Source organism: Equus przewalskii, chromosome 29, assembly GCF_037783145.1.
Source record: "Equus przewalskii isolate Varuska chromosome 29, EquPr2, whole genome shotgun sequence".
Lineage (NCBI taxonomy): Eukaryota > Metazoa > Chordata > Mammalia > Perissodactyla > Equidae > Equus > Equus przewalskii.
The window spans coordinates 40,097,708-40,116,216 of record NC_091859.1 but is presented as its reverse complement, the minus strand read 5'-3'; the positions used below and the strand labels follow the sequence as shown (position 1 = coordinate 40,116,216).

At 58.1% G+C, this 18,509-nt stretch overlaps 1 protein-coding gene across 1 annotated transcript; it reads right to left on the bottom strand.

Moving 5' to 3' along the window:
- Positions 1-1,119: 1,119 nt before the first annotated feature.
- BIK (BCL2 interacting killer) lies at positions 1,120-18,102 on the bottom strand. Its single transcript, XM_070600384.1, has 5 exons — positions 18,006-18,102; positions 5,002-5,127; positions 3,308-3,415; positions 2,359-2,476; positions 1,120-1,650 (listed from the first exon to the last, which is right to left on the bottom strand). Exons 2-5 carry the CDS (start codon positions 5,118-5,120, stop codon positions 1,561-1,563), a joined length of 435 nt encoding a protein of 144 aa, XP_070456485.1. The 5' UTR covers positions 5,121-5,127; positions 18,006-18,102; the 3' UTR covers positions 1,120-1,560.
- Positions 18,103-18,509: the final 407 nt, after the last annotated feature.

Sequence of the window (18,509 nt, the reverse complement as noted above, 5' to 3'; positions counted from 1 at the left end):
GGCGCGGCCCGTGTCCTCAGGGTCTGGGGGAGCGTTCTCACGTCCATCCTACTGCCAGCCGCAGGAGGGGGACAGAACAGCAAGCAGAGCGCGCATGGGGCCACCTGAGGGAAGATCTCGGAAAGCTGGCAACACCTCTGCCTGCAGTGCAGAGGCTGCCCCGTAGGAGGGGACCCAAAGGTGCAGGCAGAGCGCCGCCTCCACTGTGGGAGCCCTGAGTTGGGGGTAGCTGGGCCCTTGCCCTGCCCCTGCTCCTGCAGATGGAAGTCAGGCCTCAAAGCTGTGAAGGACCAGACCTCGGGGAGCTGACGCATAAGGAGGCCTGCTGCGAGGCGGCAGGAGGGGGGAGGGTGTCCCTTTAGTCATGAGAGGTAGAAGGTGCAACTGGGAGTGAGCAGGATGCAGGGGGCAGGGTCTGCCCAGCCTGGCTGGCGGGCGGGGAGCAGCTGCATTTGCTGGATCAGCTCTGAGGTTGCGTGGAGGGCGGGGAAGGCTCTCTAACTCGGGACCCTGGAGGGGGCGGGGGGATGAGGCTGCAGAAGATGCTGGGGCGGGGAAGCTGGACGGAGGTGGCTCACCCCAGCCCAGGGTGGGTATTTGAGGTAGGGGACTGGGGGGTGGGGGAGACACGCAGCACAAGTTCTGGGAGGAGGGCTTGGAGGGGTCTAGAAATATCACTGGTCCTGGTCTGGGGCAGGCTGAGCCCACACGATGGGAGGCCTGGCCCCTCCTACTCCTAGTATCCCTTCCCAGCTCCTTGTCCCCACCACACATAAGTGAGCAGCCCCACTGGCTCCACTGCTCCAGCAGGGAGTGCTGGAGGAGCAAACATAGGGAGGCCCCAATTGTGAGAGGCACTAACACCCCAAAGGAAATAATCCCTAATGGGAGACTTTAGAAACCAAGGCATAACAGAGACAGAGTAAACCAGCTTGTGTTGGGCGAAACTGCATGACAGCATTTGCAGGTGCTGGGACGAGCCAGGAGGCTGTGTGATCCACGCAGCCACACTGGTGTCTGGGAGCACACCCCACCCCTCGTTCCCCACTGCCTGAATCCCCCTCCAGGGGGCAGGATGGAGCCCACGCTGCAAACCCCCAGAGAGAACCAGAGACCAGCTGGAAACCAACATTTTATTGAGCTCTCCCCACCCCTCAGAAATCTATTCCAGCAGATTTTCTCTTTGCCACGGGCATCACAGACACGGGGGCATGACCAGCACTCCCCCCGCCCCCCACATGACCCACCACGAGAGGAAGGCTCCTTCCCGGACAGGCCGCTGCGGAGTGGGCTGGGGCCCGGGGAGCAGGCCCAGCCCGGCCTTGGCATGGGCAGTTAACCAGTAACGACCCCAGAGGTATAATGAATTCATTTCTCTTACAAAAAACAAGAAAAAACTAGTATGAAACCTCAGTAAGTGTCCCAGCACTCAGAGTTTAAATATAAAAAAGGGATCATCAGAAAACAGTTAAAAAGACAACTAAACAAACAAGGCCACCTCCAGGGTGGCGGTCAGGGGGAGGGGACCAGCCCCGCCCCCGCGCTGCCCCACAGCGGCCGTCACTGGAGGAGGTGGAGCCCCCAGCCCAGCAGCAGCACCAGCAGCAGCAGCACGGACAGCGCCAGCTCGCGCCCCCGACTGGGGGACACCTGTGGGATGAAGGGGAGAGAAGTGAGGACCCCCAGCCTGGAAGAGGCTTGCTCATTCCACAGCTCGCCGTCCTGTGCGCGCTCTGTGGACATGGGATGAGCACATGTGGGTGACAGTGGGCCGGCAAAGAGCGAGTCTGGTAAAGGAAGGGAACGCAGAAGCGCCTCACTCAGAACTGGAGGGGTCTAGAACAAGGTGCCCTGAAAGATGAGCACAGGACGGGGAGGAGAGGAGAGTGGCCCTTGGGACACACAGAGGAGAGGAGGCCAGCCCACCCGGGCTGCTCGTCTGCCGGGAACTGGCACAATACGGTGGAGAGGTGTGAGGGACCATCCGCGGTGCTGGGGGGGAGGATCAGCAGTGGTCAGGGAAGCAGCTCAGGAGAAGAGGCCTCTGCCCTGGGCAGATAACCAGTCACGTCTGCCAGGTGGAGGCAGTCCTGGTACAGGCGGGAGCACGGGCACAGCTGTGGAAGCTAGCGCACGCAAGGACTCGTGCATCCTCTCTCAGTAAGCCAGCCATCTCAAACCCAAAGGCCCAGGGAACAGGCAGGAGGAGGAATGGGTGAAGCAGGCAAAAGAAGACAATAGGGATTGGTGGGGACTGTGGCAACCAGCGAGGCTGTGCCCTACGGGGCAGCTGCTCCACGGCTCCAGAGGGCTACACATGCAGGAAGGTGAGTCAAGGTCATGAAATCTCAGGCTTACCCTGTCCCTGCGGGTCAGGAAGCTCCAGAACCTTATGTTCTCCCTGAGGTTAGTGAGACCATCCATGAAACTTCTAAAAACACCCCTCAGGCCTGTCTGGTTGTAGGTGAAGGCCAAGCTATAAGACAGATGGGAGGGGGAGCAGGGCCGTTACTGCAGGAACAGGGGCAAGGACGGCCTTTGTTTTAGGTGACAACTGTGTGAGCAGAGGGCCTGTCCCCTCCCCTGGGTGGCTCCACCAATGAGGGCCTCTCTCCCCGGCCATTTCTGGTCCTAAATTCATCTGATTTCCTGTTTCCTCCCCAGCCTGCCGGCCAACCCGCTGGGGGTTCGGCCTTGCGTTCTGGAGCTGGCCACGTGGAAAACGCTCCACTGCCCACAGGCCCAAAGAGGCAGGTCCAGGGGGGCGGGTGCTCACTCCAGAGCAGCTTTGTTCCAATTGTGGTCCGGGCTCCCCAAAGGAAGGCTGCCTCCCTGGGGACCAAGAGACCCCATAAACCTTCATCCTGGTCTCAAAGAGTAAGGTTTCTATGTCCCCACCCTGAGCAATTCTGTGAGGTACTGAGAACCTGCAGGGACGCTGGAAAATCATGGAAGCTGAATGTCATCAGGAGAGAGGCCTCTATGCAGATGGCCCCGCTGACGACACAGACAGCTCCGTCTGAGCTCACTCGGCATCTCCCGTCTTTTTAAGTCAGGACCATTTTGGAAAGATCCTGACTGGGCTTGCTGAGGGAAGAGCGAAAGGGGCTTGGGTTCTGCTGTGTCTGCTGCCTAGTCCAGGAAGAACGGGATGGCAGCAGGCCAGCTCCAGGGGCTGGGGCCTCCTGGGGGTGAGGGACATAAAGGTCTCAGGGCTGCCTGGAGCGGACGGAGCCATTTCCTCCCAGGGGCCCCTGTGGGCCAGGCCCGCACTATGGAAGCCCTGGGCTGGGCAAGGGCTGGTCACCTGTACACGGCCACCCCAGGCAGCTCAGCGATGTGGGGCAGCATCCATCTCACTTCCATCTCGTCCCCGATGAAGGCCAGCCGCATGGCCACAGAGTCACGGTTGTCACTGTGGAAAGGGCACAGGGAATGAGGAGTGTGGTTGTGCTGGTGACCCCACGCCCAGACCCACCTGGCCAATTGGGCCACAGGTTTGTGGGGTCCACGGGCGGCGCAGAGTGAGGCGAGGGGCAGGGAGCCTTCGCACACCCCTCCACTGGTTCCCACTTTGCTTCAGCAAAAGCCAGCGAGGTCCCGCCCACAGGTGGACTCCCTGAAGTGTGGGCCCCAGATGCCAGGGAGGGGCTGCCCAGTGCAGCCGGGGTCAGTCCTTCTTGCGGAGGGGGTGCTTCTCAGTTTGGTCTGAGCCCCCATGGGGGTGGGAGCGCCCGTGTGCACAGCGGCTCAGCCTCCCCCTGCAGCCCTGCTCCCCCTCCAAGGTAGGCGGATGCCCTGGAGGCCACCTGGGTGGCACGGTGGGCTTGGTGGCAAGGGTGGGCAACAGGCTGGGTAGGTTGGGGGCTCTGAGGCCCCTCAGATCACTCAGGCTGGCTTCTCACAGGGGTCTCAACTTACCCCTCTCCTTGTGGGGAGGGGCTCTGGGAACTGTTCCCTGGTCCCCGATCCTGAAACCACCTCTGCTGTCATCACCCCTGTGAGAACGGAGGGGCCTGGGCCCCCCCTCGCACTGAACGCATGCTGGCTGGAAATGGAGGCTCACACGCTCCCAGCCAACCTCCAGGTCCCACACTCGCCCTCCCCTCCGGGCGTCTGAGCGGCTTCGGCCCTGCCTGCTCGCAGGGGTTTGCCCACACATTCCATCTCAGTGACCTGGCAGCTCTTCTGGAAATTCCCAGGCAGACAGGCCTCCCGGGGGCCAAGGACTCAGGGCCCCTCCCAGCCCTGCCCCGGCTACCTGCCCAGTCTCCCCAGGGTCTGTGCTCTCTCTATTCCAGGGGCACTGGGGGGACAGGATGGCGGGGTGGGAAGGGTTGACTGGCAATCAGGGTGGTGGGCTGAGGTCCCATCTCTACCCTGACACCCTTGGGACCTCAGGAAAACACTGCCTCAGGCTGAACATTCCCTGTTGTCATCTACAAATGGAGCAGGGAGTGGGGAAGAGGCAGATCTTGGGGTCCCTCCAGCCCTAAAATCTCAACCAACCCCAAACCCCACATCCAGGACCTAATGACTAAGAGAATCCTCAGGCTGAAGCAGGAGAGAAGCGTCTCGAACCCTGGAGTGGATGCTGGGAAGACCCCCTCTTCACTGCCCTGCCAGCCAGGGCCAGGAACCGCATCTGAAGCAGCTGCTCAGGCTACTTCCGGTTTTCTAAAACTGGATCCATCTTGAGAGGCCTTGAGGAGGTAGGTGATCGTGGACACGAGGGCCAGGAGGCACCCTGTCCTACGGCCACAAGCTTGAGCCATTTTGACGGCCAGCACCCAAGGTCCATCCTGGGACTGTGAACATGCCGGATGCCCCAAGGGGCCCCCCGTGAGCTGGTATCAGAGCAAAGCGGCCCAGCCCAGGTCACCTGCCCCCATGACCATGCCTGGGGAACCCAGAGGGCCTCTCTCCTAACCACCTGGTAAAGGTCACTGACCAGGAACGGGCATGGGCGTGGGCGGGGCCGTGAGGGCTGCTGGGACCTACCTGTCGGGGGAGGACTCTGTGAGCTCGGTCATGCCAGGAACCTCCAGGGCTTCCGGGCTGCGCTCGTGCAGGAAGGCGTCCAGAAAGAGGTCCCTGGAGACGGGTCCTACTTGAGACATTTCTTCTCTGGGGGAAAACGACACATGCTGACCGGATGCCCAGAACTATGCAACCTGGGTTTCACTCATGTGTCCCCTTCACCTCTGCCCCCAGCCCACTCTCTCTCTGCCAATGCCATCGTCAGCCTCCTCCTACCCCAGCTTCCCCAAGCACGACCCCTGCCCAGCGCTCACTGTGTGGCTCTGGGCAAGACACCAAGCCTCTCTGTTCTCTGTCATACGTCTCTAAGTCAGGGATTTAGAGATGATTCATAAGGGCCCTTGCCTAGAGAATAAATATAAGGAAGCTCTAATACTGGCCTTTAGGAGGCCAGTAATCAAACTAAAAAACCCAAACGTCTGGTGTCAAAATAGTGGATGAAGGCCAGGTTCCACCAGGAGAGCAAGTTCCCTGGGTCTGCCCGGCCACAGAGCCTTCTTTCGACGTCTGCCATCTCCCTTGGGCAGAAACAGCAAATAAGCCAAACGAGGAAAAGTCAGCCACCATCCCAGTCCCCAGAGGGACCACGCTAACCTTCCAGTCTTTTTTCTAGACACACACATGCATCACACACGCATTTTCAAAGATGGGAGCACTCCTTACATAGAGTTTTATAAGCCCCTTTCTTCACCCGACTGTCTTGGCAAGGCTGTTATTTACCTTATTTACCCCGGGGCTCCTTGCTAATAGAACTAATTTTCTTTGAGGTGGCCTTGAATCCTTGTTCTTCTATGCCAATCGTGACCCTCCTGTTCCTCACTTGCCCAGCCTGCCATGCAGCTAGTGGTGGGCATATAACCCAGTCCTGGTCAGTGAGGCCTCAGAATTCTGCTGTGGGGACTGAAAGGGAGCAGACACAGCCTGGGCGGCTCTTCTCCCTCCTTGCTGCCTTCAACACAGGAGTGAAGGCTGGAACTACAGCAGCCATTTTATGACACCGAGGTGTTTAGCACAAGGATAACCAACACGCTAAGACTACAGAGCAGAGAGGCAGAGAGCTTGGCTCTCTGATGGCATTGTTGAACAACCAAAAAAATACAAGCCACTGCCTGCCTAACTGCGTAACAAAAATAAAACCCGACTTGTTCAAATCACCATCCAGGTCCTCCTAACGATTATAACTGGGAATCTCACATCAGTCAATGTTCCCATCACCACTTGTGAAAGCTGGTGGGATTCTGTGACCTTGTTCACTGTAATTTACCCCACACTGGACCAAACAGCCTTAGGTACAGAATACGATGATGAAGAACGCGGCTCTGAAACCAGAGGGCCTGAGTTCGAATCCCAGGTCTGCCGCTTAGCAGCTGCATGACGCCGCCGCTTTCTCATCTTTCGGGTATCAGCAGTCCCGACTTGGCTGTTGGGGATGAAATGCAGGGATCTCCTTCAAGTACTCTGAGCGGAGCCTGGAACTCTGAGGAGCAGGCACTGACTGTTACGACCTTTGCACTTCAACGTCTAATTCTTACAACGACATCTCAGGTTTTCAAAAATTTCTAATTCCTCACATCTGCCTGCAGTGAACCAAGAAGGGCCAGAGCCGCTGGTCCCCGGGGTGCCCAGGCCAGGGTGGACCAACGTTTATCCCTGAAGGGGGCCGACTGCAGGCAGGACGCACACGGGTGCGCTGTGGGGACACAAGGCTGGACAGGAGTGTGCTCACCACCTGTTTTCAGCATTAAAGGGTGACGGCGGGCACACGAGGACCAGGCAAGGGCTCATGGGAACACAGAGGTAAATGCTGGATCCTCCCGGTGTCTCGGGGCAAGTCTGGACCGGTTATTCTCAACAATGCATCCAAAACGCAGGCAGAGCGATGGACGCGCCGTGACGTCATCGAGGGCCAGACAGGTATGTGAGGGTCTGGGCACTGCGGCCTTTGCGACAAGAACCCATATAAGGACAGTATTGTTCCAGAGAGAACAAATGCCCAGAATTTGCCTCAAAGAGAGAGGGCTGTTTCGGTTTCCTAAGCGGGAAAGAGAAGAGTTTTACATCTGTTCCAGATGAAAGCCCGACGTGAAAGGCAGCTCCAGCAGGAGCCGGGGCTGGAGGAGCAGCCGTGTAAACACAGCCACAATGGCCACAAAAGCCACAGCTGACATATGCCACCCGCACCTGTCAGGAGCACCTTCCCCCATGGGCTGAAAGGAGCTGTCAGGTCAGACCCGGTGGGTGGGGGGAGGGTGGCCCCCGGCCCCCAGGGGGGTGCTGTCACCTGCCGAGGGCACCTGCAGGCAAAGTGTAAGAAGCACGCAGGCCGGAGACCCAGCGACTCCCCTCATGAGGCCAGCGCAGGCCCCGGCTGGGCGCACACATCTTCACGCCTTTGTTCCAGGGGACGCCCAGTAGCAGGTAAAAGCTATGAGGGGAATCCAGAGCCACCGGTGATGCAGCTGTTCGACAAGACTTTAGAAGAAGGCAGATCACAAAACTAGTGTGGTTTGAAGCCACTTTCGTAGCCAGAGTTGAGTTTCACCCGTTTGCCTTTAAATCGAATGTTGTTGAAAGGGGCAAACATGGGTCCTGGGGCCCCGACCTCGAGCCTGAGGCCCCTCGGCACTCACACCATCAGCAGAGTCTGACTTCCTCAATTGTGCTTGTTTTAAACAGACAAAGGAGAAGGGGGGTGGGGGGGCTGGACGACAGGGGGTCTAACACAAAAGGCAAGAGGACTTCAATGGACTTGACTTAGACATAAATGGAGAAAAATATAAACGAGTCTTAGCAAGTTAGAGGAAACCTCTAAACGAGTAAGACATGGACAACATTCCAACCAGCAGAAAAGGATCTGATCATTTCAATAAAAGACAGAAAAGGGAAGATTTCAGCAGATAGGAACATCGAAGTGGAAAACCAAGGGAATCGCCTTCTGGAGCTCCCAGATACAAGACCGGCGTACAAAAATCAACAGCCTCCCTACAAGGCAACCAGGAAATATAGTAGAAACTAAATACACATTAAGGTTTTGGGTTAGGAATGAATCTAATAAAGGATGCTTAAAATCTTTAGGAAGAAAAATTTAAACGTCCATTAAAGGACATAAAAGAGCTATCTGGCAACAACTTTCACGGATGAGATGGTTTAACAGTGCACAGACGGTAAACAGTGTGTGTGTGTGTGTGTGTGTGTGTGTGTGTGTGTGTCCGTGTGTCTGTGGTGGCGCCTAAGGGACTGTGATGAGGAGCTGAGCTGCCCCAGGCTCTAGGCCCCAGGGGCTCAGTGTCTATGCAAATGGCCATTTCCCAGGGAGAGCAACGCCAGCCCTCATTTGCGTCTGCCTCTCCTGCTCCCCCTTCCCATCCAGCCTGACCCCCTCCCGCAGGGGGCTATTCTCTCCCCAGAGGCTGCTGTGTGCTCCTGTGGAAGCCCCTGCTTCCCCCACAGGCAAGGGGCCACAAAGGGACTTTGCTGGGCACATGGCCTCTAAGCATCACCACTGTCCCAACAAATCGGCCCCCAGCAGACACTCTCAGAACCCTTGGGCACCAAATGGGATGAGGGGCCCCTGAGTCCTATGCGGGCAGGTGCCTGACCAGGGACAGTGACCACCGGCAGCTTGGCCAGGCTAGGGTAGAGGCCGGAGTGCATCTGACCAGCTCCAGGGGTGGGTGAGCCGTGCCGTGAGGTGGTACCAGACTCAACTGCTGGGAGCAGGGCCCACGTCGGCACCTTCCCGTGGGTCCCAGCCCCTGCTGGACCTCCCTGTCTGCGCCGGCCTGGGACAGACACCAGCGTCTCCTGCATCTCCAGGTTCACGGTCGCTCGTCTGAGCCAGGTTTCCAGCACTGACACTCCATCAGGGCAGGGGAGTCTCGGGTTAACATCCCACCCAACCACTCACTTGTGGCACAACCCTGGGCAAGGTACTGTTGCCTCATCTGTTAGATGGTGATGATGCGCCTGCACTCACGGGGTTCCTTTTCTACGCAAGAACCAGCATTAACGGCCTGTTACAATCCTGGCCGCTGTTCGAGCATCCACTGTGGTCAGGCACTGATTTAAGCCCTGTATACGGATTCTCACTCAACGCTCACAGCCAGGCCTGCACTGGCCTTGGGGCTCTAGATCTAAATGGGAGCACTCAGAGCGTGGCTGGGAAGCTGGGGTTGGTGTCCCTGCAGCCGCCTCCCAGCTCGGGTCCCTCCCAGCTGCCCCACCACCCTATGGAGGCCCAGCGCTGGTCCCCTCCTGCCCAGCCCCGCTCCAGCTGCCTTGCTGTCTCTGGTCTCCAGCTGGGCTTTCTCCCATCTGATATCCACGTGGCAGCCTCAGATCGGACCCGTCACCACTCCACTAGGCTCCCCCAGCCCCTCGGGAGTCCTGCCACACCACTATCAGGGCCCTTCTCCCTCCGGCCACCTCACCAGCCTCAGCCCCGAAACCCTAATCTCACACCCTGTTCCTGCCACACTAAAGAACGCGCACTTCTGTAGCCACGCCCCGACATGTCAAGCCCCCAAGCCTTTGCATGGGCAGTGCCCGCTGGCTGGCCAGCCTCAGTCTCCTCTGCCTGGCTCATTCCTACTGGGCCCTAAATAACTTGTGTCTAGCATCACCTTCCCAGATCCTCCGAGTCAGGCTGGGGGCCTCCTGCAGCCCCCGTCTCTGCTTCTTTCTGTATCCAACCACACGGGCCGGCGCTGCTTCTCCGTCCACGGTGGCTTACAGCGTGAACGCTGGAGCCAGGCTGTTGGGTGTCCTCCAGTACGTTAAGCTCTCTGCTCCTCAGGTTTCCTCACTTCTAAAAGAGGATACCAGACACACCTACTTCCCAGGGCTGTGGTGAGGACAGACGGACAGGATCTGTGTTAAGGTGAGCGCTAGCAGCACAGGCGCGGCCATTCCCGGCTCCCGGCACCCAGCGCAGAGCAGACGCCCAGTTCTGAGGTCGCCGCAGCTGCACATCCAGGAGCCCACACTGGTTTTAACATCTATTTTTTCCAGCAGATTTGCAAACCAGTAGCTTAAAAGCCTTCTTTGGTGAAAGGAAGGCACACCTCGCCATGTGTCCCCACCCAGGCGGCGGCCCACACACTCACCCTCCCACACGCTCAGTGGAAAAACGAGGCCGGAACCCTCTGTTCCCCACAGAGGCCTGCATGCAAATCGCACCTCTGTGTAGACACAGCCGCCCCACCGCCACAAGGACGCCTGCGGGTCTTGGGAGAGCGGGAGGGCGGGCTCTACACGGACAGCCTGCTTTCGGGGAACAGCTCTGCCCTCAGCTGTGTGAGCACCAGCTCCTGGCCGAAACTCGGTTTCCTTATCTGGGAAAGGGGGAAATGCCATCTCCCTCCCAGGGTTGCATCACAGCCTGAATGAACAGAGATGTGTCCAGGACAGCACAGCACAGGAGATGTTCAGCAAAAGACAACATGGCCAAGGCTGTAGGAACTGGCGGGGAGGGGGCAGCAGGCAACCTCCTGGTGAGGGACCCTCAGACCAAGGCGGGACTCTAACAAGTTCTATTTCACAGACGGGCAAACAGGTGCAGAGGGCGGAGGGACCAGACGGGTCACTGGGAGGCTCAGCTGAGAAAGATGATGCTCCTTCCAAGGGGCCAGTTTCACAGGACGTGCCCCTCCCACACACACACTGGGATGGAAACAGCTGGCCCCTCCTTGGAGGAGGGACCCTTAGTCTCCCCAAGCCCAGCCCTGCCCGCTCCCTTTCCTGCTCCCAGCCTTGCCACATGTCCCTACATGCCCTGCAGCAAATCAGGAGCATGTGATGACACCTTTGGGACTCCAACAAAGCCAAGAGGTCACTGGAGTCCCAGGTGCCAGGCCAGTGGCTGCTGGGCAGACCCAACTGGGAAACCCTAGTCCCTAATCTTTTTTTTTTTTTCTGAAGAAGATTGGCCCTGAGCTAACATCTATTGCCAATCTTTCTCTTTATTTTCCCTCCCCAAAGCCCCAGTACGTAGTTGTTTATCCTAGTTGTAGCTCATTCTAGCTCTTCTATATGGGACGCTGCCACAGCATGGCTTGACGAGCAGCGTGTAGGTCTGCGCCTGGGATCAGAACCACCAAACCCTGGGCCACGGAAGTGGAGCACACAAAATTAACCACTCGGCCACGGGACCCACCCCCCAGTCTTTCTCCATCAGGGCTTCCCACCCACACCCCTCCCAGTCACCAGCTCTTCCCCACCCATGACGGGGTGATACCCTGGTTTACAGAGCACCCAGTGCTCAAAGCATCGGGCGCACACACAAGCTCTAACTCTGTGGGACAGACCTGGGTTCCAGTCCCCGCTCTGCCACTGCTTTGTGACCTGGACCAATCACCTAACCTCTAGCTCAGAGCAGCCTCCCGCGTGGTAGGAGCACAACCTCCAGGGCTGGGAAGATAAAAAGATACAACTGTTGCCCTTCTCCCAGCAGGTAGCAGGGGCTCCCAAGCTGGTTAACCAGTCAACAGACCAGAGGGGAGGGGGGCACAGCTGGGGTATCTACCAAAGTCACTAATACACACAACCTCTGATTTCTAGCCATGTGTCCTGCAGACACCCCTGCACGTCCCTGGCAGCCCCGAAGAAGGGAAGCAGCGGGTCTGTAGGCGCCGCACACCAGACTCCACCAACACGGCAGGAGGAACGGTCTCTAACTGTGCTGCCCCGCGTGTACAAATAAACGACACAAACACTTCTATCCCGCAGAGATCATCTCCTGCAGGAGAAAGAGGGGAAGGGGGGGCTCCGGGACAGAGGTGGGAGGGAGACAATTTTTACTATATACACACTTCTGTGCTCTTGAACTTTCATTACCAGGCATGTGCTGAGATCACTGATACAAAGAATAATTGTTTCAAGTTACTAGCTTGAATGTGTCCACATGGAGATGTTTACCTTAAAGGTCTATTTCAGGAATCAAGTCCCCAACCCCGCTGAGCCCCCAACCCCAGCAGCCACCTCCTCCCACTCCCTCCCCAGCGCCCAGGGGTGGGGGAAGTCCAGACCCCCACCTGCCATTGTGAACCTGCAGATGCCCGAAACAGCTTGCCTTGCCGGAGGTGGGCCGGGCTCACTTCCCTTAAGTGATGGAGAAATAACTGGGGGGAAAAAAGACAAGGAGGGAGAGAAAGGAGGGAGAGAAAAGTGAGGAGAAAGGTATTTCAAGCAAAAGGCAAGTTGGAAATTCACCCGTGGGAGTAGGTGGGAGTTGTTCAGTAATTTTGAAAGTGGCAGCTTGGAATGGACCCCCTGAGTGAGGGCCATCCAGACTTGGGACTCCACCTGCACCGTGGCCCTCCCCTTTGACCCCGGCACAGGTGCTGGCCTGATCCACCCTGAACTCAGGTGCCAAAAAGCCATCCACCGGGGTGGGGTGGGTGGGGGTAAGCAGTCCAGTCTCGGCTGGGCTTCCGGCTGCTGTGGCCTCAGGCAAGGGCCGCCCTCTCCACCCACTGCTTAATGCTCTTGGCGGCCCCACATCCTTTTTATTTGCATCCACTGAGCCCCTCCCTCCCTCAGAAGGAGGGGACTGTTTGCCCCATTTCACAGATGCGGGACCTGGGAGGGTTGAGAATGGAAATTCAGAGCCCCTTCCCCATACCATCACGCTACCCACCTCCAGACTCTAAAAACGTACACACCCACCTAGCAACGCAGGTGGACAGACGCGGAAAAAATAAGGCAGGCAGCCTTGACAATTCCCAAAGGTCTCTTTCTGGGACTAGAAATGCCAAATGGTTTTCACTGAACTCAACAGGACGGCACATGCTGGGGCCCTGCATGCGGGGCACAGCAAGGGCTCGACCATCAGGCACGGTCCATGTTTGCACGGCGCCCTCTGAGCGCAGGAGCCGAGAGGCAGCTGTGGGTGTGGGTGGACGCATCAGGCACGTCACCCCACGGGAGGGCGGAACATCCTCCCCGATTTACAGATGAGGAAACTGAGGTTAAAGACAGTGAAGGGCTTGTCACACACCCAAGGGGAGGCACTACGGTAAGCTGGGCCTCCCACTCTGGGGACAGACTTTCTTGGCCACCACAGCTTAGGGCAAAGTTTGGCAGGAACTGCTCAGGCCTGACTCGGCTCCAGGGCCCCTTTTCCTCCCAAATCCACACTTGGGCAGGCTGGCCACGGCAAAAAAGGAAGGAGGTGGGTCTGTGTGTAGCGACAGGGGAAGCCGCCACAGTTGGCAGCTGAGTGACAGACAGGAGCACGATGATATGACGTGATCTATGCAAACGTTTCCATTTCAGTGGCTACAGACACTAAACATGAATGGAAACGCTGCGCTCAGGGCACTCGGCTGGTGGCAGGCCTGGGTTCCAGGTCGGCTCGGCCGGGTGACTTTTGAGAAAGTCCTCAGCCCCTCTGGACCCCTAATTCCTTGTTTGTAAAAGCAGCGTTGGGAGATTTTCTTTTATGTCCTTTCCTGCTCCAATATCTACGAAAACACTCCACACGGGAGAGGAAGTGAAACAGACTAAGAACTCTCTTGACCACTGACTTTAAAATTGGCTTTAAAGCGGTTTGCTGTAGTCTGAATGTGTGTGTCCCCCAAATTCATATGTTGGAAACCGACTGCCCTGGGGTGATGGTACCAGGAGGCGGGGCCTGAGGAGGCGGTCAGATCCCACGGCTCTGCTAAAAGGATCAGTGCTTGCCTAAGGGGCCCAGGAGAGCTCCCTGCCCGTCCCCCATGCCCGTCCCCCACTCGAGGACACAGGGAGCCTGTGGCACCCTGACCTTGGACTTCCGGTGTCCAGAACTGTGAGGAATAAAAAACTTCCGTGCTGTGAGCCGCCCAGTGTGTGGTATTCTGTTCTGCTACACGGTTCAACGACGCGAACGGAAAACAGGTGGGGACACGGGACAAGGAAAACCTGGAAGGGCACATCCTGCGAGTCGTAGGGAATCATCACCCAAATCTTTGCTGACACCCAAAAGGGGACCCAAGGGGACCCCTGTGCTTTCCCATCACCATCGGAAAGAACAGGGCGCCAAGGCACCACCCGGGTCTGCAGTTTTTAAGTCTAAAAAGCATGTATTTAAAATAAGCTCTTAATAAGTATTTGAAGTAAGTGAAGGACCGTGACTTGTGGGGCGCAAACACTGAGCGGACCAGAGAGACACGTGGCCCTTGGGGCCCCCTTCCTTCCAGACAGTTTTGGGTCTCCCCTCAGTGCTCTCAGAGGGGTCTCACTCACTCACCGGCCCGACACGCCCTCCGGGCAACAGCCTTAGGAGCTCCCATTTCCTCCATGTGACAAAGTCCTCAGGCCCCCACTGTGCCAACACTGAACCCTGACTTTACACTATCCCTCTGCCTCGCCCAGGCTGGCCCAGGGGACCTGCTTCTTCCTTTCAAGCCCAGCCCAGAACCCACTCCTCCCGATCTCCCCGGGACAGAATTAACGGCTCCTCATCTGCACTGTCCCGGCACCTCAGGTAAACAGACCTGGACTGGGCACTGAGCCCATCACAGTCTCATTAAATGTTTACCTGTCTGTCTGCCCCAGCTCAGAGCAGGAGCCCAGTGAATGGGGACAGCCCAGGGGGAAGCAGCCAGGACACTGTAAAACAGAAGGCAGGGCTGGGCTCACAGTGACAGGCAGTTCCCGGCTGGAGGACCCTGGACTGGATGCACCCTCTCCTGATGAGAGCCCAGTCGGGAGGGTAGTCCTGAGAGCGCTCGCTAAGAGGAAGCGATCATGCCGTGAACCTGAGCTCAGGAGCGGTCACACCCACGCTGACCACCTCGTGTCCCAGCTGGGATTTTCCTGATGCGTCAGTGTGCACGGGAAACCGGGCATATCTCCTTGGCCTGGCCTTAAAATAGACCCTCTTCGGAGCTCCAACCCACTGACACACAAATGTCATCTTTTGGGAAAAAAAATCACCAAGAACTCTCAATCTGTTGTTGTGGTGGTGGAGAAGGGTTCACCCTGAGCTAACATCCGTGCCAGGCTTCCTCTATTTTGTATGTGGGACACCGCCACAGCATGGCTGCTGAGCAGAGTAGGTCAGCACCCAGGATCCGAACCTGCGAACCCAGGCCGCTGAAGCAGAGCACGCACAACTTTAGCTTAAACTCTCAGTCTTAAATATCCTTTCCACAGTGACTCACCCCAAGGAGCCAGGTGGGCTTCTCCCTCCCCGGTGAAGCTGCACTTCCTCTCAGAGTCTAGGTGACCCGGTGTCTTCTCCCGCCTCCAGAAAAACAGGTTTATACCACGCGGCGCCCAGAAAGGCCCAGCGAGTGTTTTGTGTTGTCACACCCTAATATTGACACTAGGAAAATCAGCTGCCCACTCTGAGCCAGTGCCTGTGCCCTGGCCACCAGCCTGCCCCTCTCCTGCCCACCTCGGAGCCAACAAGGAACTCAGGCCGGAGGACTTATTTGCTTACATTCTGTATTTCTCCCAGGGCCCGGGCCCAACCAACCAATGGCAGGACAAAGAGATGAGGGAGCGGCCGCCCGTGTCCACGCCAGACCCACCGCAGGCTTCCTGGTGGCCGCCAACAACAAAACCCGAGCGTGCCAGGAACTTCCTTGAAACCTCTTAGAATTGTTTTGAGCAGAGAGAAAAACAGCCAGACTCTCGTGGGATCCACTCTGTCCCCGGCAGGGGAAGCAAGAAACCATTAATTGTCTACAAATTTAATAGGTTCACTAAAAACAGGATGCTTTCCAGGGAGAGGGGAAAAGGCCTCCGAGGTCAGCGTCAAGCCCTGCGGGTGGATGGAGCCCCTCCCCAACGCACCCCACTTCCACTTCTTAGAGAGACGACCAGGAGCGAAGAAAAGGGCAGACACTGCGCTCAGGTTTCTCTGCGGCTCAGGGAGTCCAGCTTCTAACCCTACTAACCACCTAAAACTTACAATAACCCACGTGCTTTCAGCTCTCTATCCCGCTGCTTCTCAGCACGTCCAGGCTGTGACAGGCCCCGGGGCTACACTCCAGTTCTCCGGGAGCTGCAGGCTACTGTAAGTCACACTAAGTGAGCACAAGTGGGTAATTTCACACTCTCTTCAGTGTCCCAAAGACAGTAAAGCAAGGTCCTAGGACAGAGGAACTGGTGGGAGGAGGGGGGGCGGCTGCAGCTTTAGATGGAGTAGTCAGGGAAGACTGCTCAGAGGAGGTGGCAACTGAGCCGAGACAGCAAAGAAGGAAGATGAATGCGACACCCACAGGCATTGTGCAAGGATATCACTCCACTTGTTTCAGACCTCATGCCATCCCACGGAAGCCCTCACGGTATCCCTGGTTCCTGGAGAAATAGGCCTGCTAAGACAGTTCCACCAAAAAAAGATCAGCTGGCAACCATCTTAGGCTGGTTCAATATGCACTCAGCCCTGGTGGACACTGGCTCACAGCCGGCACCCTGGAAGCCACTCTCCCCAAATGCTTTAGATATCTTAAACCAAAAACGAGCAAAAATAAGCTTGTACAACCTAAGGCTGGGAAGGCTGGAAACGCCACAGCTAACTCAATCGCCAACAGCCCTGTGACCTTGAGGTTCAGAAGATGGTGGGAAATCCCCAAATCCTGGAGTGAGAGGGAGGAGCCCGGTGGAGAAGAGGTGATGCAAAGGGAAGTGCGGCAGCTGGGTGCTGACAGCAGCATCCAGGCCCAGCTATCCCCTCAGCCAGACCCTTTAAGGAACAAGTGCAAAACACACTAAAAATGTGCCACTCCTGGGGACTTCTTCCAAAGGCAGGCCCCAAATAAGCAGAAATGAAGTTAAGTGTTAACTCCAGGGAAGGCACGAACAGTCACCCAAATCACCAACACTTGGGCGGTGTCGTCCACACCTGGTGGGAAACCTCGTGGACCCATTTTAAAGAAAGGGCAGACCGAGGCTCAGGCTGGAGGTGCCCAACACAGCTGGGAAGTGGCTGCGGGGAGTTGTGGCCTGGCTTCCAGAAAAAGGCTCTGGGCTTTTAGCTGCACAGCACTCACAATGCTTTCTGGAACTGAGGTCTGAGTTTCTCCATCTGTAAAATGAGGACCCCTCCCACCCCCCAGCTTTGGAGGCAGGCCAGCACAGAGCTCAATGGTCTGTCCCCTTCCTAAGGCGGGAAGGACAAGCTGAGAACCCTCCTTCCCGGGGGGCTGGGGAGAGGCTCACAGCGAAGCTGCGATCCAGGGCGCGCCACAGCAGGTGCTCCAAAAATGTTACAACAGCAGCAGCAGCAACAACAACGTCCCGCCGCCCGGGGGGCTCATTCTAACGAAAATTAGAGTAACAATGAACGGTTTACAAAGCGGTTCGCCCCCGGGAGGCCGGAGTCTACCGCGCCCCAGGCCCCTGGGCTGGCGGTGGCCGAGGAGGCCGGCGGGACCCTCGCGGTCACGGGCTGGCACGCGCCCCGCGGCCCCTCCAGCGCCGAGCCCAGCCCGCGCAAGTTCCTGTCCCCACTGCTCTCGCGTCCCAGAATCCGTCCTTTCTCCGGCCCCTCGCAGGTGCGCGGCGACTCGGGGCGCCCCGGGTCCCGGCGGGGACCAGGGCCCGACGCCATCTTCCCTTTTTCCGCGGACGCGCGGGCTGTGCCGTCGCGGCCCGGTGCGCACGGCCGCCGAGGACCGGGGAGCCCGGCCCCGGGCGGCGCAGGAGGGCATGGCGGGGCGACAGGCCATCCGGCCTCCGGGCGGGGCGCAGAGGGACCGCCCCATTGCACAGAAGTGGAGACTGAGGCCCGCGGGGGGCGCGACTGGCACCATCGCCGGCGGGGACCCGGAGACCCCGCCCGAGAGGGGGCTTTTCGGAGCCCGGAGCCCGAGACATCGCCCGCAAAGGACACACCCAGTAGCTGCCCGGGAAGAAAAAACCTGGATCCCCCACCTTCCAGCCCCTGGGCGCCCACCTGCTGGGCTCGGGCTGGGCGGAGGGGCGGAGGGCGCCGGGGCTAGGGTCACGGCACGGGCGGTAGAGCTCGGACTCACCTCGCGGCGGTGGCGGCGCTGGCGACGGTAGCAGGGTCCACAGCGCTCCAGCTGGGAGGCGTATTGCGTGCGGCGGGCGGCCCGCGCGCCCATATAAACCGGCGGGCCCCGCCCCGCCCCGCCCCGCCCCCGGCCGCCTCGGCCGCCTCGCCCTCCCCGCGGCGCCGAGTCCAGGACCCAGGGCCGAATGGCAACAGATAATGCTACAGATGTGATCTGTTTACTCGCTTACTGTCTCTCTGCCTCCTGGCATTTGCAAGCTTGTTTTGTCGCGTGCGCTCCTTCCCAGCACGGCCGTGCACACAGTAGGCTCCGAGGCACATCTGTGGACGAATCCACTGGCCGAATTTGGGTGTATAATCCAGAATTTTTACATGGATCGCCTCACTTCGTCCTCCGAGCAGTCCTAAGGGCTCAGTGCTTTTTTTTTATGCCCATTTTACCGATGAGGAAACTGAGGCCCTGGAAGACGAAATGACTTGCTAAATAGCGTGAATTCAGCGC

Excerpts from the sequence above, each read along its gene's own strand:
- BIK (XM_070600384.1), bottom strand. The coding sequence starts at position 5,120 with ATGTCTCAAGTAGGACCCGTCTCCAGGGACCTCTTTCTGGACGCCTTC. Across the intron at positions 2,477-3,307 it reads CCTGGGGTGGCCGTGTACAG|CTTGGCCTTCACCTACAACC; the intron begins GTGACCAGCCCT and ends TCTGTCTTATAG. Across the intron at positions 1,651-2,358 it reads TCCTGACCCGCAGGGACAGG|GTGTCCCCCAGTCGGGGGCG; the intron begins GTAAGCCTGAGA and ends TTCATCCCACAG.